Raw genomic sequence first — 26110 nt, 5'->3', positions numbered from 1 at the left:
TTGTCAGTGAATAGTGATAAATCTAGTTCATGCAGCAAATTTAATTCATACCAGAATAGATTCATACATGAAATTAACCTGGGGTTTTTTTATTCCTAGAATCTTTTAAAACATCATTCAAATGTACAGAAGTTCTAGATATTGGGTTTTGCCTACAAAAGAGCTCAGACCCATTACTTTTGCTTATGTAGGTATTCCTTATTTATACAAAATCAGTGGGATTACTCACATGAGTAAGGGTTGCAGGATTGGGTTTTAGGAATATTAATACGTGGCATACTTCATTATGTATCTTTAATCCAATGTTCATAACATACTTGAGACTTAAAGGAAATTGCAAATCCCTTGATAACACATTACGAAAATAGTTACACAAAGGAAAAAGGAACCATTTCAGTATCTTAATTAGATTCTGTTTTGCCTATTATATTAGTAGCAATGGAACTTATTCAGTTTGAAAATATTTTGATTGCAGGTTCTGTAGATATAATACAACTGCTTTCCAAATCTGCTTTTAAATCAAGCACACAGTTCCACACAAAACCTGCTCTTCAAGCTTGATCCCAAGATGCTAAGCACCTTTAACATCATACAGCAAAACACTTAATCAGTGCTTAACTTTAAGCTCCTGAGTGCTCCCATTTGCTGGAGATGGGCCAGGGTGCCCAGCATCTTGCAGACCTGAGTCCTCACTGAAGGATTAAATATAAACTCCATCAAGCTTCACTACTACTGGAGCCAAAAATCAAGGTTGTTGCAGTTCTGAAGCCAAACAGAGATTTTATGAAACGTAGCTCTGTTAATGCTCACATGTTTTTATGTATGAAATCTAAAAGGCATGCCCTTGTTAACATTTTACCTCAAAAGATACATTTCTGGGCTTATTCAGGTCAGATGGATGCACAAATCTTGGGAGCAAACCCTATTAAACAAGCAATATTTGTCTTATGAAAAAGAATAGAAATTGTTCCTATTTTTTTCATCTGGGTAGACCATCACAACCTATGAATCGTGTAATTAGTAAAGCTCAGACAGCAAATATAAGTGAACTAATTGATTAGTTGTTTGGCTGAATAACCATGTGATGGTAACTGTACACGAATTGTTTAAAAACTAACAAAATCCAGTAAACTTGAGCCAAATACTATCTATCCTTCCACCAACTACCACAGACAAGATATGGTGCTTACAAGCTACTACATCCCACCTCCCCCCCCCCCACAGCCCTCCTTAACCCGCCTTCAAAATATATCTGAACAAAGATTTCCAGTTCAATTTGCAAAAATCATGAAAAATGTTGTTCTTTTCCTCCCACCACTTAATGTAGGCAATGAAAATCATATAAGAAATCAAGATATACAGTACAAAAATAACTTCAATCAAAGAGTTAGAAACAAACTCTGTATATTTAATCAAAAATTATAAGTTAAGTACTCTTTAGAGTTTATGCCTAGCAAACAGATATTTAAATATTTAACATAAATACAGTTCTATAATAAAACAGTTTGGGAATAAATGAATGATCTGTCTCATTTAAGATATTTGTTATCATAAAATATTTCAAAATTATTAAAGAAAATATATTCACCTTTCTTGTCATCGAAGTACAGAGTTTGTTGAGCTGGATTTGACCACTGGAGGGAGGTGTTATCATTTTGATCAACCCTGCAGGTCAAATTTGCTGTTCCCCCTTCAACAACTGTAACATTCTGTGTGAGTGGAAACTGCCCTTGGCTGCCTGAAGGGGATTAAAGAAAACAGAAACAAAAAAAAAAATCCTGATTACATGGAAGTTATAGAACAGAATTTATTACATTAACTTCTCACAGCCTGCAGTCTGAATTTGATGTAATAGTCTTACCAAAGGGGGGAGGGGAGAAAAAAAAAGATATACCAGAAATATGTTCTTTGTATCAGAGAGTTAGCCAGGTTAAATTTAAGAGCTGCAGATTATTTCATATTCATTATCTTCTAGGAAGTAGACTATAATCCTTATCCCTCCCTATTCAGACACCCAAACCAAAAACCATGTCCACAGATGCTTCATTATATATGGTTCTTATTTTGAAGAACATGGTTAAATGTACCTAAAAATCTAGACTATTTATAAGATCTGCTAAAAGCAGGAAATATTAAAAACAAAAACAAACAAAAACTATGAAACTCTCAAAATCAACATGAATTTTTTTTTTTAATTTTTTTTTTTAGCCAGAAAGATAGGGTCTCTCACACATATTTTGATAATTTTCTTGATGGTTTTGTTTGCCAGTTTTGGTATTTTGTCTAAGAACAAGTGTGGTGTGAGGAAGTGTCACCTGAATTTGTTTGGGGATAGGACTTGATGTAATAGTCCTTTCACATCTCTAACTATTATGAGTTTATCCCAAAAATGTTGTTATAGAGCACATTAAGAATTTGCTGAAAAAAAGAAAAATGTGAAGCTGTCCAAAATACCTCTTATACACATTTCCAGGTACATATTTAATATAAAGAGCAATTTTGTGAAATCAGCACACACTTTGTTATGCAACAGACTCAACACTGTCAAGAAGACACAAAGAGGAACTAACAAAAGCAGGAGTTAAAGTTTTTAATGTGCACGTGGGGAAAGCTTACAAGTAAAATATACTACTTGTTTTGCTAGAACCACTGGCATAAAAGAGTCTTATAATGGAGAAGTACAACACGTAGATTGGCACTGAAGAGTATGAAAAGCCTGAAGTGGAAAACATCCTTACAGTCCTAAATGTAACAAATAGACAAGTTCACGCTTATGGCATACTATTATATCAAACAATATTAACTTACAATATACCAGTAGTTATAACAAATGCCCACAGATCTGGCATAAAACTTTAAGATAAGTATTATATTTTAGTGACACTGATCATAGAACTCTGCCCAAATAAATGAGGGGTTGAGGTTTAGCCTATACAGAAGGAAAAATGATTAAAAACAAGTGCAATTATGCAACTATGTAAAGAAACTGAATAAATTATAAACACACACAATTGTTGACTTGGTTACAGTGACAAGACAGAATCCAGGGCAAGTTTTGATGGCTGTGCAGTAGCTTATGCAAAATAAGTTTGGTGGTGTTACTCCAGTTTCTGCAAGGCAGACACCCACAAAAAACTTTACCGCAGCTGGCAGCCTTGTTGGCAGTCTCGCAAGAAGTGCCAAAAACCTTGAAGACTAACTAGCCTCTCACAACTAAAAGTGGACTGTTCAGTTCTGGGTTGGAATAAACTGGAGATCACTGAGTAAGCTTTCTGCTGTTGCTTAGGCTGTTCTTTTCTGTAGAAGCAGCATCCTTCACAAGCACTCAATTTACATTAAAATAATTTATTGCCTAAATTTTTGTATTTTGAACAAAATAAATTAGCAGCAGTTGCAAGAAAAGTCATCTCAATCAATAAAATCAAATGAACTCACAGTTTTAATTCCTCAATTAAATCAAAAATGTTTCCTTGGCATGAGACTATAGTAGCTGGAGGAAACATGGATAAAAGAGTTGTCATCAAAATACCAAATTTGAGCAAACATTATTGGAGCAAAAACTGTACATTCTGTGTCAGCCATCTCTTTTATACATTAAATTATATAGAGAGTAACCTGACCAAAAAAACCTGTATATTTAATGGAATGGAATATTTATTGTAAGTGGAATATAGGGAATATTGAAAATATTACAACTAGTTTAACCACTGCAAACAAACATTTTCATGACATTCACTGTATTTGACATTTCTTGAAATACACACATTAAAAATACCCAGTGATTGAAAAATCACAATGAAGAAAAAATTAGAAGACTTGTCATATTTTTCCATCACTTCTCCCAATGTTTCCAGGAACCTCACAGCAATTCTTCTTGCTTGAATTCAAGTTTTAAAAATCCAGAAAGGCACACACAGCATGCTATTACTTCCACTAAATTACAATAGGCTTTCCAAACAAATAATCTTCTAATGCACAAATTCTGGCTCAGTAGTTGTACAGGCTAAAACACATTTTGCATACAGAATGTGTAAGTTTGAACTACTTTAATACTATTAACACAAGCAGCTGGTTCCAGAGAGGACTGCAGTGAAATTCACCAGGCACACTGGAGAAAGAACAGGAAAAATAGTTTAAACAAGTGCTCTACAAGCAACTGTTCTGCAAAAACTGCTCAAGACCCTAACTACCATAAGAAGGTTTCATATACTGTGTTCATGGAGGTATCATTCCTGCAAGATGTTGAGCATGCTGGCCCTGAAGCAGCAAAGCACTTAAGTGTGATTAATTTTATGCATGTGAAGAGTTCCATTAAAGTCAACAGTACTTAAAATTAAGCATGGACTGGGGCCATGGTGCTAAGCGTCTTGCAGGATTAAGCTGCCAATTACCTAAACAAGTACTAAATCCTAAAGAAGTCTCCTTCTAGATAAAAGTTTTTGGAGCTGTTAACCCAGAGAAGCTAGCAGCAAATTACAATAGTAAGCCCTCTCTCTTCGGGGCAAAAAACACACACACACACACACACTGTAGTCTTGTGGAATTACCCCCGGCCTGAGACTTTGGAGACCAGATATATATTCCAAACTAACCCTTTGACTTACTACATGACTTCAGGCAAGTAATTTTACCTCTCTGTACCTTGTTACACGATCTACACAAAATAAATGTTGATGCTTACTCATCTTACAAAATGCTTTGGGATCACCAGATGTTCTGTACTGTGTACATGCAGAACATTATTTTGATTTGACAGACGTATAAGTGTTCCCAATTTCTCTCCTCAGATTTCAGTACTTCCTGTTGGTAAGATGGAACACAGAAATGCACATGTTGAAAAACACTGAGAAGATGAGTACTTCAGTTTAGCTTCTGTGTATCACTTCTATTCTTACCTCCATGTTCAGAAAGATTTGCTAATCTATGTGGTTGTAATAATTTCTCTCTTCTAATCCAAACATAATTCCTCCACAGATACTTATCCTATCTCCTTTAGTGCTACTAAGGCTGTCCTTGTGCTGCACACCCTAGTCTTAAACCCATCTGTTACACGCTTTTGGAGCTTGGTTATCATGACAATCTCAGTGATTTTACTTAGGTGTAGAGATGGGGCAATAGTTAGAGAAATTTCCTGTGTCATGGGTTGTGATGCTGTGGTTGGTGCATGTGGGGATGGGGGCTATTGCATTTTTCAGTGGAGTTCAAGGGTTTGTTTCTCTAAAGAAGCTGTTAATTTCCATTAGCAGTGATCACTGTCATTCTCCGTAGGCCTTTACCAGGCAGCAGAGGCATAGATCTTTTTCAGAGGTGATGTCTCAAGTGTTTCTAAGAGCTTCTAGAACTCATGGTATGTTGGTATGTCATGTGGACAAATTTCTTCAGGACTGGTGAAGTGGTTAATACCATACAGTCCAGTTCAGAGTTCTGCCTCGAGCTCTTCACAGAGGTCAGTGCAGGAGTTGAAGACTTGTGGTACGCAGTCTGGGCTGATCAGCAGGTTCACTATGCCGTGAATGTGAGTGGGTCTCTGCTGGCCTTGATTTGGGGGTTGCAAAGGCACAGGAGAATAAGGTTCTCTTTGCTTTTGTCACTGCAGTGGTGCATTCCTGTAAGAAACCTTTGTGCTCTTGGTGAAATATTCACATGATTTTACACCATCAGCATATTAGTCTGTCTGTCTATGCTTTTCGTATGTCAGTTTGTTGATGAATCATGGAAATCTCTGCAGTAGATGTGGGAAAGAGGGAATCTTGGGGTCAAGATGCTATCTGTGGGGGACCTCAGGTGAATGTAGTGTGTTAGCAATTTGCTGGCTTTACATATTCGAGCGTGTCTATGCTTCCCCACATCCCTGTGAGGTATGTACATTTTATTACCATTTTTCTTATGTGGAAATTAAGATAAATAGAGAAGTTTTATGACTCACTAAAGGTCACACAGGAAGCCTGTAGCAGAGCTGAACTTAGAACAGATTTCTTCTACTCAGTCCTGTGCTTGAACCACAAAACAATCTTTTTCATTTTACCACCCTTCCTACCTTGAATTGCCTCACATTATTTCAGTACTTCCAGTTTCAGCCAAAACCAGTGTGCACAGGTGTGAGAAAATGCAAGACTTGGTGAGGCAGATACAAAGTAAAGCCTTGATTCAAATCCATTAAAGTCTTCATACTGATTTCAGTAGGTTTTGGATAAGACCTTAAAAAGCATGAGTCCTCTTAAAGGCAAATGCAAAGCAGGGTCATTTTAATAGTGAGGAGAGGGAGACAACTTCCCATTTCAAATGATGTGGTGCTTATCTGACAATGAGCATGAGTGTAAATTAGTTTTGGCTTATTTTCTTAGAAAGACAGCTCAAAAGAAATTAAAAACAATGGGGGTATGATGAACAATCCAAAACATATTTAATCAGTTTTTCAGGATTACTTATGTATATATAATCTCTCAACATGTAAATCTCTCCAGAGATATAGAGCTTTACTTTGAGAAAACATCACAAGACGTTGCAATTAGGTTAGCAGAAATTATATCCTGATCTGAAATGTAGATGACTATAAAATAGCCTAAACATGGGCAAAAGTCCAGGATTGGATTAATTTTTTAGTTTTTCAGTTTTCTAGCAGGAATTAATGCTTTTGTTGTGTAGGATTTATACCAAAACTACAAAAGAAAGGTAGAATCCTGGAAGCCATGCAGCATACATGAAGAGGAGAGATACAGAAATGAGTATTGGTTCTAGTATCTGATTTCACTTCTAAACAGATATATTACAAATTTATGATACTGTACTGACAATAAGACTATAGACTACAACTCAATAACTGATACATAAAAGACCCAACACTTTCTGGCCCTGGAAGGCAACCCTCAGACAATCTAGGATGCACATTAAATTGCATCCATTCAGTTTGGTCAAAGAAATTGGAATTTGCTTTAACTCTAGAAGCAGAAAAGTCCCTTGACTGGGTTGAGTGGCCATTCCTAATTGGCTGTTTTGAATTATATCAATTTAGTCTCACATTTGGAATACAAATACCTCATATTTAATCTACAGCATGAACACCTTGGTATCCCAAACTAAAGAAAAAGGGAACAGGTCAAAAGTGTTTGCTCTCTCACTACTATTTTTTCCATTAATAGAGCCACTTGCAAAGAAAATTAGGAGTTAACAAGAATATTGTAGGATTCACTACTGAAACTGAAGAACCTAAAAGGGATACTGGAAATAAAAAATTGCTCAATTCTTGGGGTAACATTCTAGGATTTTTTTTTCCTGGAAGGCCTAATTGCTAATGTAGTCCAACAGACTACAGTATACATTTATAGTAACTAATTTCAGAGTGAGGAATTTATTTATAAAATAGAAATGGAAAGTGTCTTTGTAACTTCCCCTTGAGCCTATATTTCTAGGGTGACCAGATATCCAAATTTTATAGGGACAGTCCCAATATTTGGGGCTTTTTCTTATATAGGGTCCTATTACCCTTCCACTCCCGTCCTGACTTTTCACATTTGCTGTCTGGTCACCCTAAATATTTCTAGCTGCATAATTTTGCAACAGAAAACAATAAGACCACCAACTCAAGACATAATTGAGTTAGAAGCCAATTTAACTCTACATTCTCAGAGAAAAGAGCTTACAGTAGAACATTTTAAAAAGCGTACATAATTTTATTTAAACTAGGCTATAAAGATAAATAAAAAAAAGTGAAAAAAGGACTGAAAATATACCCAAGGAAATATTTTTTTTAATATAGTGACTGAGTCAGACCTGAAGGATATAAGAGAGTGGTGGAAGGCAGGTGCATTAGCCTCAGGATGAGCAGGTCCCTGTTCCCTGGATAGTCAAACAAAGACTTGTCCAGTCCAATCAAGACACCTGATGCCAATTAACCAGTTAAGGTCATTAGGCTAATGCCGGCACCTGACCGCAATTAACTGGCAAAGGGTCAGTTAAGGCTGTTAAGCTATTGGAGACAGGTGGAACCAATTAAGGTCTCCTTTCCAGTTCCCTCGAGAGAGCCCAGGTGAAAGGAGCTTGAAGAGGAAGCATTGCTGTATCCTGAGGTTAGGGTAACCAGATAGCAAGTGTAAAAAAAAAAAAATCATGACTGGGGTGGGGTTAAGAGATCACTATATATGAAAAAGCCCCCCAAATCAGGACTGTCCCTATCTGGTCACCCTACAAAGAAAAAAAAATAAGCAGTCATATTCTGGTACAAGTGAAAGAGTTTAAGGGTGAAAGATGTCTTCCTTTGAGGGAACTGCCAGAAAGAAGGGAGATAGTACTGAACTGGAACTTCAATAATGCCCACAAAGTTAATTTTGTGTTCATAAAAAATTACTATCTTTCTGTAATGCCATATGAAGGGTCAATAATCAATACCTAGAGGTGACTATTTTCCCTTCCAACATGAAGAACACTTGAAAGGCAGCTAGCTGAGTGAACAGGAACCTATGACCACTGTCAAGGTTCCTTCCCCACTCTGAATGCTAGGGTGCAGATGTGGGGACCTGCATGAAAACCTCCTAAGCTTACTTTTAGCAGCTTAGGTTAAAACTTCCCCAAGATACAAAACTATTTTACCCTTTGCCCTTGGACTTTCGCTGCCACCACCAAACGTCTAACACCGGTTACTGGGAAAGAGTTAATTTGGAAAATTCTTTCCCGCCCAAATCCTCCCAAATCTTACCCCCCTTTTTCTGGGGAAGGTTTGATAAAAATCCTCACCAATTGTGACCACAGACCCAAACCCTTGGATCTTAAGAACAATGAAAAAGCATTCAGTTTCTTAAAAGAAGAATTTTAATAGAAGTAAAAAGAATCACCTCTGTAAAATCAGGATGGTAAATACCTTACAGGGTAATTACATTCAAAACATAGAGAATCCCTCTAGGCAAAACCTTAAGTTACAAAAAGACACAAAAACAGGAATATCCATTCCATTCAGCACAGCTTATTTTCTCAGCCATTTAAAGAAATCATAATCTAATGCATACCTACCTAGATTACTTACTAAAAGTTCTAAGACTCCATTCCTGTTCTATCCCCAGCAAAAAACATCACCCAGAATGACCCAGACCTTTGTTTCTCCCCCCCTCCAGCTTTGAAAGTATCTTGTCTCCTCATTGGTCATTGTGGTCAGGTGCCAGCGAGGTTATCCTAGCTTCTTAACCCTTTACAGGTGAAAGGGTTTTTCCTCTGGCCAGGAGGGATTTTAAAGGTGTTTACCCTTCCCTTTAGATTTATGATAACCACATTCCCACATTGAAAGACAGATTCACAAGAAGACTCAATCACTTAACTATGTCCTAAATTGAGATGTCAACCTGTAGAAAGTATTTTTCTTTTTTTTTTTTTTTTTTTTTAGAAAAAAGAAAGACAGTTGGTACCTCAGGAGACAGAGTAAAGATGCAGAGTTTAGTCTAATATAATGATATTTACCCCCACCCCAACCCCAACCCACCTTTATGGAAGAAAAGGCAGTTGGGTCAAATTGCTACTCTGTGGAATGCATATCAGTTTCAGTAAATGTTTTATTCAGCCCAAGTTTCAAAAGATAAACTAGAGGCATGCAAATTGTGTTCTGGAAGGTTTGACAGATACCAGTATATGTATCACTGCCTGCAAATGAATTATTTTTGCAGACTTTCTGAATCAGATCACCAAGTTTGCTCTTTAAGCCTAACAAAACTGACTTTTTACAAATTGATGTTATTCACTGAACTACTAAGCTTTAGTTATGTATACCAGTGCAGAAGCTCATCTATTCTTTAAAATCTTCCTTTATACATACTGCAGGAATTTATTGTTCTTAGTATTAGACAATAAACAGGGGAAGAAAAGAAAATGTTCGCTAACCACACATTACATCATCCCATCCCAGACTATAAAGCGTATGCAAGTGGTTTTGTGGATATTAAAAATATTCAAGTAAACTCATATGGTCTATATTTCAAAATGCTCGGAGAGAATCTTGTGATAGTTCAATGAAAGCCAAATTTCCCTTCCTCCCAATTCAGACTCTCCTTATCTAAGCCAGATGCATTTTAAAGAATCCTAATTGAGGTTGCAGGAACAAACCATCCCGATGCGTAGAAAGAATAGTAAATATGGCAGGCAACCAGCTTGGCTTAACAAAGCTTATCTTAAACATAAAAAAGAAGCTTACAAGAAGTGGAAGGTTGGACAAATGACCAGGGAGAAGTATAAAAATATTGCTCAGGCATGCAGGAGTGAAATCAGGAAGGCCAAATCACAATTGGAGTTGCAATTAGCACGGGATGTTAAGAGTAACAAGAAGGGTTTCTACAGGTATGTTAGCAACAAGAAGGTGGTCAGGGAAAGTGTGGGCCCCTTACTGAATGGGGGAGACAATCTAGTGACAGAGGATGTGGAAAAAGCTAGTGTACTCAATGCTTTTTTTGCCTCTGTCTTCATGAACAGGATCAGCTCCCAGACTGCTGCAATGGGCAGCACAGTATGGGGAGGAGGTGACCAGCCGTCCGTGGAGAAAGAAGTGGTTTAGGACTTTTTAGAAAAGCTGGATGAGCACAAGTCCATGGGGCCAGATGCACTGCATCCGAGGGTGCTCAAGGAGTTGGCGGATGAGATTGCAGAGACATTGGCCATTATCTTTGAAAACTCATGGCGATCAGGGAAGGTCCTGGATGACTGGAAAAAGGCTAATGTAGTGCCCATCTTTAAAAAAAAGGGACGAAGGAGGACCCTGGGAACTACAGGCCAGTCAGCCTCACCTCAGTCCCTGGAAAAATCATGGAGCAGATCCTCAAGGAATCAATTCTGAAGCACTTCGAGGAGAGGAAAGTGATCAGGAACAGTTAGCATGGATTCACCAAGGGCAAGTCATGCCTGACTAACCTAATTGCCTTCTATGAGGCGATAACTGGCTCTGTGGATGAGGGGAAAGCAGTGGACATGTTATTCCTTGACTTTAGCAAAGCTTTTGATACGGTCTCCCACAGTATTCTTGCCAGCAAGCTAAAGAAGTATGGGCTGGATGAATGGACTATAAGGTGGATAGAAAGCTGGCTATATCATCGGGCTCAACGGGTAGTGATCAATGGCTCCTTGTCTAGTTGGGAGCCAGTATCAAGCGGAGTGCCCCAAGGTTTGGTCCTCGGGCCAGTTTTGTTCAATAGCTTCATTAATGATTTGGAGGATGGCATGGATTGCACCCTCAGCAAGTTTGCAGAGGACACTAAACTGGGAGGAGTAGTAGATATGCTGGAGGATAGGAATAGGATACAGAGGGACAAATTAGAGGATTGGGCCAAAAGAAATGTGATGAAGTTCAACAAGGACAAGTGCAGAGTCCAGCACTTAGGACAGAAGAATCCCATGCACTGCTAAAGACTTGGGATCAAGTGGCTAGGCAGCAGTTCTGCAGAAAAGGAACTAGGGGTTACAGTGGACGAGAGGCTGGATATGAATCAACAGTGTGCCCTTGTTGCCAAGAAGGCAAACAGCATTTTTTGCTGTATAAGTAGGAACATTGCCAGCAGATCAAGGGACATGATCATTCCCCTCTATTCAGCATTAGTGAGGCCTCATCTGGAGTACTGTGTCCAGTTCTGGGCCCCACACTACAAGAAGGATGGGGAAAAATTGGAAAGAGTCCAGCAGAGGGCAACAAAAATGATTAGGGGGGCTGGAGCACATGACTTATGAGAAGAGGCTGAGGGAACTGGGATTATTTAGTCTGCAGAAGAGAAGAATGAGGGGGGATTTGATAATTGCTTTCAACTACCTGAAAAAGGTTTCCAAAGAAAATGGATCTAGGCTGCTCTCAGTGGTAGCAGATGACAGAACAAGGAGTAATGGTCTCAAGTTGCAGTGGTGGAGGTTTAGGTTGGATATTAGGAAAAACTTTTTCACTTGGAGGGTGGTAAAGCACTGGAATGCGTTACCTAGGGAGGTGGTGGAATCTCCTTCCTTAGAGGTTTTTAAGGCTCAGCTTGACAAAGCCCTGGCTGGGATGATTTAGTTGGGGATTGGTCCTGCTTTGAGCAGGGGGTTGGACTAGATGACCCGCTGAGGTCCCTTCCAGCCCTGATATTCTATGATTCTAAGAGAAGAGTACATTTAAATACGGATCTTGATTCTGCTCTCTGTGTTCTAGGATTGGACATGAAAGAATCTTTCTATAAGAGACATTAAAATCACTACTGTTCTTTCCTTGCTAATTGGACATCACCATTCCTTCTAACTTCTGAATGTACTGAGTGACATCAAATCATATGTAAACTTCTTTAGGCTCAAACATTTTCTCACAAGCTTCTGACTGATCTCTTCAATACTAATTCTATATGAGAATCTGAAAGAATCCCCCTATTAACACCTCACCGTGTATCTTAGTTCCATTCTCCTATCTGATCACCATCTATGTCTCATCTTAACTAATTTTTCATTCTTTTTGTAGCCAGTGCAAGGAAGGAGAGAGTAGAAAGAGGAAAACTTAAGTTGTAATCATAAATGTTGGAAGCTGTATCAAAATGTCATTCTCTCATATGATTATCAAACATGTTTCTCAGTGAAATATTCTGTAACTTAAGGGAAGATAGACATAATTTAGCTAAACATTATAATTTTGTAGTGAGATCTGTATCCTTAAGTTATATAATTAGATTCTGCATATTTGATTCAATAATTTTTTTTTAAAAAAAGCCTTCAAATAAACTCTGGTAATAACACATATTCTTCATTGTCATTCACATATTGTCAAAGGAGAAAAAACAAAACAAAAGAAATCACAATCCTAGTAGATGAGGAGCCCAATACCTGCCGATGGTTTTCACCTAAACAAGCAATACCTCAATGACTTGGCATTGATCAACATGTAGCTATATCTGAGTCAACTCAGAACATTCCCTGAAGAAACCCTTTCTGTTTTTCAAAGAGCAAAAGCCACAGTGGTTAATAAGATGTGTTTTCCACTTTTGATCATTTGTTCATTCACGAAGATTTCATTTCTGGTGATTTCACCCATCATGTCAATGTTTATTTTCTTTGATGTTCAAAGTCTTTTGTAGTGCCAAACTAGATCAACTGAAACATTGCTCTGTTTAAGCAAATAGAAGTTGCTGAATGAAACAACTATTAATTTAAGTCAGAACTTGATATTTTCTGTAAATGTTATACAAGTAAAGCAGACTAAGGGATTTCATTCTGGTAATACTGTGGTGATACAGTTTCAACTGACTCTTATGGCCAAATGCTACTAAATCCATGGGGCCAGATCCTCAACCGTTGTAAGTTTTCATAGCTCCTTTAAAATAAAGTTACAGAACTAAGACAATTTGCACCAGTTCAGGATGGCGTCCCTTATTCTCATCACTTGGACAATTGCTCTCAAATGCAGAGCAAATGCTGTCCCAACGAACAATAAAATAAATTATGATGCATTTCTAAAAGAGACTGAGAAGGCCTCTTTGTGGCTCTACAAGTCTGAGTAAACCAACTGTGCAGATTTTATAATTTTCAGAAAAATGAATATTTGGGGGACCTAGCTGGCTTGCTTCCATTAGCATTAACAGCCATCTCCGTCCCTACTCCTGTAACTGACAGTTAAGGTTATATCCTGCCATTCTTTCATGCACAGAACACTGTTCCCTAACAGTCAATGTGAGCTTTCCCTGTTGATCAATTACGGTTAGGCCCTAATTAATGTCATTTACATGTAGTTTTAGATAAGGATACGATTTAGTCTTGGAGGTCAGTGATGTTACGGGTTCTGTGACTTTACCAGCCCTCCCTGACTTTAGCTTCAGCTGTCAGTAGTGGAGCAGGCGTTATGTGTCCCTGACCCACTTTCCCTCCCGTGGCTTCAGTCGGGTCTGGAGTCCGAGCTGTGCCCCCGCAACTGTGGCAGAGGGGCTGGGGCTGTCAGTCCCTTTCCCACCCCAATTAAGATCCAGGTATCATTCTTCTCCCTTGCCATTGTTTTTAGTAGAAGGCATGGGCAGGTCAGAGCTCCTGTGAAATTTTCCGTCCGTGACTTTTACTAAAAGTAACCATGACACAATCTGCAGCGTTGTTATAGATAATTAAATATTTGAATGTGGTCAATTTTGATACAAAATACTTACATTATGTTATTGCCTTTTCTTGTTTATCTCTATGGCCTATGAAATATCTACTGATATGGCAGAGCTGTTGAGCGGCAAATCTCCCTGCTGATTGAGGTCAGCAAGCTGCTCATGAATCCAGCAGATGTTTCTGTTGTCTAGGCCAATGGAAACCGTATGGACCCCTTCTTCTTCTTCTTCATTTCCTCCCAGGAGCAAATGTTAACACAGCAGATATCTGGATGTATGCCATACAGCAACAAAGACAAGAGAAAGCTGCTGTGGCATCTGTAAGTATGGTGCTGTATACAGATCTTATTTGCTTTGTTCATCTCAGATTATTATTTACAATTACCATACTTACATATCTTCAAAACAAGAATATAATGTGGAAGGGAATACAGTATGGGGCACCCTCTTCTGTGCTATTAAGCTTCAGTAGACCACATAGATGTAAACTAGAACAATATTTTCTTGCATTAGGTAAACTTCTATTTCAAGACAAGAGACAACTTTAAAAGCGTGTACAGCAATCTGCAGGCCATTTTGAATAGAGTGCCTATAACATGCTGGAGATGTTTAAAATAGGGGATTTAGGCACACGGTGGAATTCACAAGGGGGACTTAGGTACCTATCAGCCACTTTAGTGATGTCCCTTATGTTCCTAAATTTCTGCTAGTAGGTATATTCATAGCTACCTCAGTCCTGACACCACCAAACAGCTTAGTGCCTAGCTCAAACCTAAACCGCAGCAGGATCCACAAACTAGATGTTCTCCTGCTGGGCCTGATCAAGTAGATGTGCTCAGAGGCCATCTTGCCACAAAGCACAGCCAAAAGTTGTGATGCCCCTCATTACATGATGTTTAGAGAGCTCACCCAGAATATGGGAGCACTGGGTTCAAATCTGCACTCTGCCTGATATGGACCAGGTCTCCCATCTCCCACTTAAATAGTCACTGGAGCCGGGACTTGAACTTGGCTCTGCCACATCCCAGGTGAGTGACCTGAGCACTGGACAACAGAACCACTCTTTCACTCTGACCCCATGAATACTTAAGTATTTTATACAAAGTGGAATCATCGACACTGACTGAGACAGACACGCCCTGTATGGCCCAGTGGTTAGGACACTCATCTGGGGATTTGAACCTAGGCCTCCCACATCCAAGGTCTAGTGACTGTACTGTTGGATATAAGGGGAAAAGCATCTCCTCCGTCTCAGTTTTTTTTTGAAAAACCTGACTCCAGGCACCTAACTCCAGGAGAGAGTTCACAGCTCCTGTGTGAATCCTGAGTGGAAGGAGGCACCTCCCTCCAGTCCAGAGTTGGACACCTAACGCCCTTTGAAGAGCAGACCTTAGGCCACATGCCTCTGCTCAGCATTTACTACTGACAAACTTAGGCACCTAAAAATGGGGTTCACAAAAGTCAGTATGCTGAGTAAGGAGCAGCCTAACTCTCCCCATTGTTCGCATAGGGAAACTGGGGGCCTAACCTGAACTTAGGAATTCCGTTTGGCAGCAGGGCATCTAGAAGTAAGGCATTCAATGCTCAGCCCAAGCCCCCTTTGTGAATCCCACCCACAACTCCCATTTATTTTAAATATTTACTTTCATAGAGGAGGAGTTGTGTGCCTAAACTCCTTAGATGCCTTTGCAAGTTTCAGTCTAGAGCTACACATTTTTCATTGTTTATTCATTCATTACAACTGCATGTTCTATTGTAAAATGGTAGTTCCACCAGTGTCCTGTACAACAGGAATGTCAATGCATGTTTCTATGTCCTGCATAATCTCCGGCTCTTCCTTAGAGTCATGTAATTTTGGTACGTCTTCTTGTACCAAGCATTCCTTACATTTGCTGAACACAGTTTTACCTCACAGCTGCAAGTGTACACTCAACCATTTCTAAAAGTGTGTCTTGTGTTTATTAAAATTCCAATAAAAAAACCCAAATAGGCTATAATAGCCATGATATTGCATTAGTGTGAAAAAGTTTCTGAAGTTTGAAATATATAAAACACAGCACATCTATGGAAAAATATATATATATATATATATATATATAAATAATCTACTGAAATAAAAGAAACCAGTGAGTATACGGATATATGCATTAAAGTAATTTTCTAGCTCAGTGAATCCATGTCAGAAATGGTTGCCTATGCTAAAATAACACTTCTTTCTTTGCTCTAAAACTCATTTAGTTGAAGACTTTTACTTTATAAATTACTGAATTATTTTAAAGGTGATTTGGTACCTAATAAAACGCTGAGCTGAATGGGTTTCTTCGTAAGGCAACTGCAGCATCTGAACACAGCTACCGGGAAAGCGTGCGCTAAATTTGTTCTGCATGTTAGTGAGAAATAGTTTGCTTTGCATATGTTTAATACTAGACAAAATAAAGGCTCAATTTACAGGGTAGCTGGAAAATTCCATTTTGGATCACATCAGTGTCTCTTTAGTCTTTATGATTTTGTATATAAAAAGGGATTTTTCAGGACTAAACTGCAACAGTATTTTATCATGAGTAACAAGAAGGAGTGCAGTTGTAGAGGTATCTGTAAAGACTGGGATGGAAAGTAGCTGCCAAGTGTCCAGATTATAGTGTGTCAGAATGAATGAGTGCAACACACATCCTCACACACCAAACTTCACATTTTCAAAAAGCTATGTTGCCCTATATTATTCTGTTCCACTTCCGTAACTAGGAAAAACTGCTCAGTTATCGAGAACAATTAGTCCCACTTGTGGTTCAAGGATGGAAGACAGGTACAAGTCCTGTGATGCACACCTGTGATTAAGAAAATTAACAAAAGTACTCAAGGATGAAAACATTTCATTTTTTTTTTAAGAAGTGTGTAGTGTAGTTAAAGAATGCAGAGGGAAATAGGGCTCCTAGCAGAATTTATTAATGGAGAGTTGTTAATTTAAAAGGTGAGTAGGGTTGCCAACTTTCTAATGGCACAGAACCAAACACCTTAGCCCTGCCCCTTCCTGAGGCCCCACCCCATTCCCTGAGGCCCCACCCCTTCCCACTACATTCCCCCTCCCTTGGTGGCTCGCTGTCCCCCACCCTCACTCACTTTCACCAGGCTGAGGCAGAGGCTTGGAGTGCGGGAGGGGGTGAGGACTCTGGCTGGGAATGCAGGCTCTGGGGTGGGGCCAGGGATGAGGGCTTTGCAGAAGGAGGCTCCAGGCTGAGGCCGAGGGATTCATAATGTGAGAGGGGGCTGTGGGTTGAAGCAGGGAGTTGGGGATCAGGGTGGGACAGGGGTGTGGGGTGCAGGGATGTGTGAAGGCTGTGGGCAAGGGGTTTGGAGTGCAGAACTGGGGCTCTGGGTTTGGGGGGCGGTCTTGGGGTTGGGGCTCGGAGTTACTTCACGCGGCTCCCGATCAGCAGCACAGAGGGTCTAAAGCAGACTGCCTGTCTGTCCTGACACTGTTGCATTGCTTGAGCCCCAGAAGCGGCCAGCAGGTCCAACGCTAGTAGGCATGGGGGGCAGGAGGCTCTGCGCACTGCTCTCGCTCTCTGCACACACACACACCCCGCTTCCATTGTCTGGTTCCCGGCCAATGGGAGTGTGGAGCTGATGTTTGAGGTGGGGATACCGCAAGGAATCCCATGTCCCGCCCCTGCCTAGGAACCAGACCTGCCGGCTGTTCTGGCATGCACTGCACCCCAGAACCAGTAGGGACCAGCCTGCCTTAGCACCACCAACCAGACCTTTAATGGCCCAGTTAGCAGTGCTGACTGGAGCCAGCGGGTGGTGCTGACCAGAGTCGCCAGGGTCCCTTTCTGATTGGAGGTTATGATCGAAAACCGGCCACCTGGTCACCCTTACGTGAGTGAGATTATATCTTTTATTGGACAAACTTCTGTCAGTGAGATGGATAAGCTTTTGAGCAATGTAAACTCAAAAGCTTGTCTCTGTCACCAACAGAAGTTGGCCCAATAAAAGATATTAACTCATCCACTTTAAGTCTCTCATGGCCTGGGACTAACATGGCTAAACCACCAATGCATGCAGTTTAGAAGGTGGTTAGTTATGTGAGTGAACAGTTTGAGCTGTAACAGGCACATCTGCATGTAACATTTGTATAGTTTTCTTTGCAAAAGGTTCTGCTAAATCTATCTTAGCTACATTAGTACTTAAAGTTTCTCATTTTAGGCCAAATCTGACAAAACCCCAGAAAGGAAACATTTGAGCAACATATTCACCCAGAATACTGAAGGTTAGCAGTGTTGGGGATTTGCACAACCCTTAAAATTTCCCATACTCACTAGAAGTACATCCCAGGGTCACAGAGATAGGAGGATATTTGATATAATAAAATAATATTTTTTCAGCTCCAATAAAAATAATTTTAATTCCTAAAAAAAAAAAAGCTATAAATAGCCCAAAAAGAGACCCATTTAAAAAAAATGAAACACAAGAAACCACAGTTACGTGATAAGGGCAGTACTCACTAGCAACACGACTGCAAACACAGGCAGTCAGCTCTTCACAGTAAAGTGGAATGCTTCAAATATTATCCATGCCTGGGACAGGTCAAAAATTAAGAGACACATACTGATTTGATGTCTGTCTTTGATTCAAGGTAAATTAACTCTACTGAATTCAGCTTTCATTATTGTTATGAAGTACATCCACCCATCATTCATATTTCAGGTCAGATCTCCAAAATTGTTTTAACCTGCTTACTGAGTTTAAACCATGTCATATGCCATAGCTGAGCAAAATTGTTTTTGTTACCTTCAAGCAGTAGGGAATACAGAGGGGTTTTTTTTGTTTTGAAATCCTCTCTCCCCTTTTTGTATGTATGCTTGCTTGCTTGATGTTAACCTGTTCTGCAACCAGTTCTTTAGTATTGCTGCCCTTTGCTGAAAGCTACCAGATGTCCTGGGCGTTGCAGTCTACTTCCCAGTGGAGAAGAAATCAGTGACATGGAGTCTGTGTATATTCTAAGGACATAAGAATGGCCATACTGGGTCAGACCAAAGGACCATCCAGCCCAGTATCCTGTCTGCCGACAGTGGCCAATGCCACGTGTCCCAGAGGGAGTGAACCTATCAGGTAATCGAGTGATCTCTCTCCTGCCATCCATCTCCACCCTCTGACAAACAGAGGCTAGAGACACTATTCCTTACCCATCCTGGCTAATAGCCATTAAAGGACTTAACCTCCATGAATTTATCCAGTTCTCTTTTAAACCCTGTTATAGTCCTAGCCTTCACAACCTCCTCTGGTTGACTGTGCATTGTGTGAAGAACTTCCTTTTATTTGTTTTAAACCTGCTGCCCATTAATTTCACTTGGTGGCCCCTAGTTCTTATATTATGGGAACAAGTAAATAACTTTTCCTTATTCACTTTCTTCATACCACTCATGATTTTATATACCTCTATCATATCCCCCCTTAACCTCATCTTTTCCAAGCGGAAAAGTCCTAGCCTCTTTAATCTCTCCTCCTATGGGGCCCCAAATCCCTAATCATTTTAGTTGCCCTTCTCTGAACCTTTTCTAATGCCAGTATATCTTTTTTGATATGAGACCACATCTGTACGCAGTAGTCAAGATGTGGGCGTACCATGGATTTATATAAGGGCAATAAGATATTCTCTGTCTTATTCTCTTTCCCTTTTTAAATGATTCCTAACATCCCGTTTGCTTTTTTGACTGCCGCTGCGCACTGCGTGGATGTCTTCAAAGAACTATCCAAGATGACTCCAAGATCTTTCTCCTGGTTAGTTGTAGCTAAATTAGCCCCCCATCATATTGTATGTATAGTTGGGGTTATTTTTTCCAATGTGCATGACTTTACATTTATCCATATTAAATTTCATTTGCCATTTTGTTGCCCAATCACTTAGTTTTGTGAGATCTTTTTGAAGTTCTTCACAGTCTGCTTTGGTCTTAACTATCTTGAGCAGTTTAGTATCATCTGCAAACTTTGCCACCTCACTGTTTACCCGTTTCTCCAGATCATTTATGAATAAGTTGAATAGGATTGGTCCTAGGACTGACCCTTGGGGAACACCACCACCCATCTCCATTCTGAAAATTTGCCATTTATTCCTACCCTTTGTTCCCTGTCTTAATCAGTTCTCAATCCATGAAAGTCTTCCCTCTTATCCCATGACAACTTAATTTATGTAAGAGCCTTTGGTGAGGGACCTTGTCAAAGGCTTTCTGGAAATCTAAGTACACGATGTTCACTGGATCCCCCTTATCCACATGTTTGTTGACCCCCTCAAAGAACTCTAATAGATTAGTAAGACATGATCTCCCTTTACAGAAACCATGTTGACTTTTGCCCAACAATTTATGTTCTTAGAATCATAGAATATCAGGGTTGGAAGGGACCTCAGGAGGTCATCTAGTCCAACCCCCTGCTCAAAAGCAGGACCCATCCCCAATTAAATCATCCCAGCCAGGGCTTTGTCAAGCCTGACCTTAAAAACTTCTAAGGAGGGAGATTCCACCACCTCCCCTAGGCAACGCATTCCAGTGTTTCACCACCCTCCTAATGAAAAAGTTTTTCCTAATAGCCAACCTAAACCTCCCCACTGCAACTTCTATGTGTCTGACAATTTATTCCTTACTATTGTTTCAACTAACTTGCCAGGTACTGACATTAGACTTACTGGTCTGTAATTGCCAGGATCACCTCTAGAGCCCTTTTTAAATATTGGCATTACATTAGCTATTTTCCAGTCATTGGGTACAGAAGCAGATTTAAAGGACACATTACAAACCATAGATAATAGTTCCACAATTTCACATTTGAGGTCTTTCAGAACTCTTGGGTGAATGCCATCTGGTCCCATGACTTGTTTGTTAAGTTTATCAGTTAATTCCAAAACCTCCTCTAGTGACACTTCTAGTGACTAACTGTAACTTGTTTTATTTACATGGGCACAAACGGCATACAGGCAACCTCTTCTTTCAGAAATCTCAGCCCAATCCCCAGAGAATGACTCTGCCTCAAGAACTGAGTCCAATCAGAGACCCAGGCTGTGAGGAAACATCCTGCTACTTGTGCAGTTCCCTCTACTCAGAGCCTTGAATAACAGGACGACCACCACACAACTTTTTTCCAAGATTGAACACTTGTTTGCATCCTGCAAAAAGGAATGCAGGAGACTATGTAACAACATCACCTACCACTTACCAGGACTAGCATTTTAAAAGCCAATAACAAATCACTTTTCATATCGTTAACAGTAAAACAAATGAAATAACCCCTCTGTAGGCATGCACATATACTAGTAACATTTATTTATGTTCTGTTCACTTTTATGTGTTGCTTCCTACCTATAAGTAGAGCCATCTCTAAAGTTAACAATAGATTCTTATTCAATCCATATTCTCCTCTGTCTTGTCTCTTTCCCACTCATGTACATAGAATCAGAATAATAGAATCATAGAATATCAGGGTTGGAAGGGACCCCAGAAGCTCATCTAGTCCAACCCCCTGCTCAAAGCAGGACCAATTCCCAGTTAAATCATCCCAGCCAGGGCTTTGTCAAGCCTGACCTTAAAAACCTCTAAGGAAGGAGATTCTACCACCTCCCTAGGTAATGCATTCCAGTGTTTCACCACCCTCTTAGTGAAAAAGTTTTTCCTAATATCCAATCTAAACCTCCCCCACTGCAACTTGAGACCATTACTCCTCGTTCTGTCATCTGCTACCATTGAGAACAGTCTAGAGCCATCCTCTTTGGAACCCCCTTTCAGGTAGTTGAAAGCAGCTATCAAATCCCCCCTCATTCTTCTCTTCTGCAGGCTAAACAATCCCAGCTCCCTCAGCCTCTCCTCATAAGTCATGTGTTCTAGACCCCTAATCATTTTTGTTGCCCTTCGCTGGACTCTCTCCAATTTATCCACATCCTTCTTGTAGTGTGGGGCCCAAAACTGGACACAGTACTCCAGATGAGGCCTCACCAATGTCGAATAGAGGGGAACGATCACGTCCCTCGATCTGCTCGCCATGCCCCTACTTATACAAGTTACACGGAAGTGGTGGGGTTGGCAGAACACATCAGTCTCGGGCAAATGCTGTGTGGCTGCCATTTTGTTCTGCCAACCCCACCTAGCCTAAGAGTTGTTTCTTCAGATCACATTGAAATCCACATACACAAGCAAATTATGCATTCTTTGTGAAGTATGAATGTATGTCTTTAAAATACTAAAGCAAATTGTGTGGCTTTAGCTAAAACATAAAATTTGCCCTGTCTTCTGAGCAGCACAAAGTAAGGCAACTGGTACAGTACCTGCTCCACTGAAAAACCTAACATTTACCCAGCTTTTGGGCAATTATTTTGAAAGTATAAAATTGCTGTAGCTCGTGCATCTCATTTCCACACGAGCACTTCCTTTCTGGGGATATGCATGAATCCTCAGATGATGTCCTCCAGAACAATGGCTCTGTGGGAGCAGAGGTAAAATCTTGTTTATATGTTGAGCAAGAGCTATTTAAACAGAGTTGTGTATACATGCACTGAGCCATAAGGCCAATGATCATTTTGTTTGCTGGCCTAGTCCTTGAAACAAGTCACAGGGTCAGTACTCCCTCATTCACATAGTGTTGGCAAACTAAAGTGTTCAAAAAGCATGACAGGCCCAAAGGAATTCCAAGAACAATAAATATTAGGTTCCGGTTTCATATTTAAGTTTTCTCCACATCCACAAAGCAAATTTTTTTTCACACTTCAAATGCTTTCATGAGTCAGGGCTTTAAGAAAAACATGAAATATTGCAAGACTTGTGATAAAATCATGAGAGTTGGCAAAATTACTAATACACCCTAAAAAAAAAAAGTGAATGCAGCTGTTGTGTGAACAGGGGCGGCTCCACCAATTTTGCCACCCCAAGCAGTCGCCGCCGAATTGCTGCATCCGCAACAGCAGCGGAGCTGCCGCCGAAAGCCGCTGTGGCAGGAAGAGTGGCGGAGCTGTGGCTGAGAGACACGGACTGCCGCCCTAAGCGCCTGCTTGGAAAGCTGGCGCCTCGAGCCAGCCCTGTGTGTGGAGAGTGGGTGTTGAACTCAGAGTCACACTCATTCCTCCCATGATCATGTCTTTACACACGAAGCTTGTACTTTGCTAAAGGGGGTGGGGTAAGGGGAAGAGCACTATATACTTGGGGCTTACAGGTGACGGTGTACTGGAGTGGAGTGGAGTGGAAGACCCACTGATGGCTGGAGGTCTGCCACACCTGTGGTACTCAGAGCTAAGTGTCTCCTTCTCAACTTTCTAATCCAGTGTTTTTGCCATATGCCAGTCAAGAGCCTCTTCTCACAATAAGAGAAAGGGACCAGAGTGTCTTTTTACCCCATTCCTGACTGAAGATACTGAAAAAACAGAGGAAGAGACACAAATATAAATTATCAGAAATGGTTTAAGTGATTTTTTTTTTACAGATCTTTTGCTGAAAGTTTTCACTGAAGTTTAATAATTTTAAAAAATTATCACCCAGTTCTACATCTACTATAGAAAAACTCAGAATAAAGGAAGGCGGGGAAAAAAAAAGAAAAAGAAGATTCAAAAGTAATTTAGATCACATCAATTCTTAAAGTATTCACAGGGGGAAATATTATAATAAAATGTGCTGTAATAAAGGACATCTTCCAGCTTCCTAAAACCACACCAGTTGCATAAGCTAAGACCACCTGGACCGAGCACAGATATACGACAGCAAACGGACTTGCATGTGAATTAACCAATATGTTCACTTGCTAAGGCACAGGAATTAAAGAAATATTTTTTCTGCAACTCATCATCATTTATTATAGGATGCGTTGGCTTTAAAGGTATTGATTGTGACTCACTTTCTAGATTTGTCAACGTTGTAGAAAAGATTTGCTCAATATTACTTGCTCTTAGTGATTAAAAACCAAAAATCAAGCATTCTCTCCCCCCTGTGGTGCTAAGAAATCTTTTCCAATACAAATAAAAACTCAGATATGAACAAGTGAGAGCAGCCACATATTATTTGAAAGGAGATTAAACAAACTGACATTCTAGAGTTACTGAAATTAAACACATTCAATCAAATATATGTTCATGAACCTGAAAATATTTCCAAAAAAACAGTTGCCATCAGGATGGAAAAATCAGCCCAAGAAAATTTTGCCTGGTTTGGTATGTACTAAAGAACACTACCCAAGAAGAGAGGACATAAAATATGTGTTAATTACAGCCAGCTCAACAACAATAATAAAAAGAATGATAATACAGATGAAAAAATAAGGAATAGAATTGAAAGGTATTTTCTCTAACACATACATCCCTCTACAGCAACTCTGCTATTAAAAATATGGTGAAAATGCTACATTTATTCATCAAGAGAGTAAACTCCTAGTAAGGCAAAATGAGCCTTGCTAGTACATGATCATCCACAGATTACTGAATACAGAACTTGAAGTCAAATAGTCAGCAAAACAAAGGTTTTCCTACACTCCCTGTTGGATTTATGGTGTGCGAAGTCTTCTATTATTACAAATCATATGGAATAAGTTTACATGGTGTCACTCTACCTCAGAGTTTACAATATTAAAAAAAGGTTAATATTTTCTAGAGTGCTTAAGTGACTTGGAAGTCTAAGACCCATTTTCAAAAATCACTTAGGAGCCCAAGTCTCTCAGAAAGCAAATGGGACTTAATAAATGTTTCAAAAATACCTATTACGCTAGGGAAGACACAGGTAAATAAGATAGGGATGCCTTTGGTTGCTTCTCACGAGGACGTTAAGGAAGACGGTTTGAAGGGATGAGTTTTAAGAAGGAATATATAAAAGAGGACAGGAAGAGAGGTTGCTAACACCCCTTTTAGCAGTTACACCCCATCAGCTTCTCCGCTGCAACCCATCTCTTGTTCTCAGGAGCCGCAGTGTCCTCTTCATGACTCAGCCCTCAGGCCAGTCACTATTGTGGTCTCCTCTTTTATAGGATGACCAGGTGTCTGGTTTTCGACTGAAACACCCAGACAAAAAGGGATCCTGGTGGCTCCGGTCAGCACTGCTGATCGGGCCACTGACTGTCCGGTTGGCAGCGGCGAGCGGCAGGGCTGGCAGGCTCCCTGCTAACCTCTGCGCCACCCGGCTCCTGGAAGCAGCCAGCATGTCCTCCCTCCAGCTCTTATTCATAGTAGCAGCCAGGGGCTCCGAACGCTGCCCCTGCCCCAAGCACTGCCCCTGCAGCTCCCATTGGCTGGGAACTGCAGCCAATGGGAGCTGCAGGGGTGGTGCCTGTGGATGGGGCAGTGTGCAGACCTGTTTGGCCATGCCTCCACATAGGAGCTGGAGAGGGGACATGCTGCTGCTTCTGGGGGCCTGCGGACAGGGTAGCGCGCAGAGCTGCAGGGGCGGTGCCTGTGGATAGGGCAAGGGTGTTTGGTTTTGTGCAAGTAGAAAATTGTCAACCCTACTCTTTTAGGAGGAGGGCGTGGGTGGAGAGGAGTGTATCAAGGTTCTTGCTCTCCAGCAGCCTCAGGCAGTCTTCTGTTTCACTGCCTCACAGTGCCACTCCCATAGTAGCTGGTAGGGGAACTTGGACCTAACCTCTACTCCGGGTTCTGGCTCAAGGACCCTCTACTGAGTAGCCAAGGTCCATTCCCTGCACATTCCTGCCTTTCCCCGAGACTCTTCCATACCTCCTCACCTTCCCCACTCCTCTGGTTTAGCCCACCTCTTCATTTCCTCCTCCTAGGGAGTAACTTTAGGTAACTCATCTCTGCAGCCCCCCCAGATGACCACCTTTGAAACGGCAAAACTGGGACACAAGCAGAAGCCCCAACCTCCATGTCCCTCCTCCTCTTCCCCCCTCACAAGGTCCCAGAAGCAGAGGGGGCTTCAGGGAAGGTGTGTGTAGTCACTCCCTGGGAAAATGGAGGTGTATTTGGGGGACTGGGCAGGACAGTCCCAAAATGGATAGTTGTAGTCCCAGTCCTGGGCTGAATGACTCTGGGACAGCATTTGTCCTGGATTCCTTGCAGCATTGCTCTATGCCTGCCCAAGGCT

The 26110-nt window shown here is 40.6% G+C and overlaps 1 protein-coding gene across 3 annotated transcripts in view; it reads right to left on the bottom strand.

Annotated features, from left to right (window-relative positions):
- Positions 1–26110, bottom strand: part of CADM2 (cell adhesion molecule 2) — a 1057057-nt gene that overhangs the window by 259940 nt on the left and 771007 nt on the right. For all 3 annotated transcript variants that reach the window (XM_048868916.2, XM_048868926.2, XM_048868936.2), the window contains one exon: positions 1589–1738. In XM_048868916.2, the coding sequence (XP_048724873.1) occupies positions 1589–1738 (150 nt within the window). The remainder of the gene's footprint in view (positions 1–1588; positions 1739–26110) is intronic.

Source organism: Caretta caretta, chromosome 1 (genome assembly GCF_965140235.1).
Source record: "Caretta caretta isolate rCarCar2 chromosome 1, rCarCar1.hap1, whole genome shotgun sequence".
Classification (NCBI taxonomy): domain Eukaryota; kingdom Metazoa; phylum Chordata; order Testudines; family Cheloniidae; genus Caretta; species Caretta caretta.
Note: the sequence above shows the minus strand (reverse complement) of the source record. Positions and strands in the feature narration are given on the sequence as shown.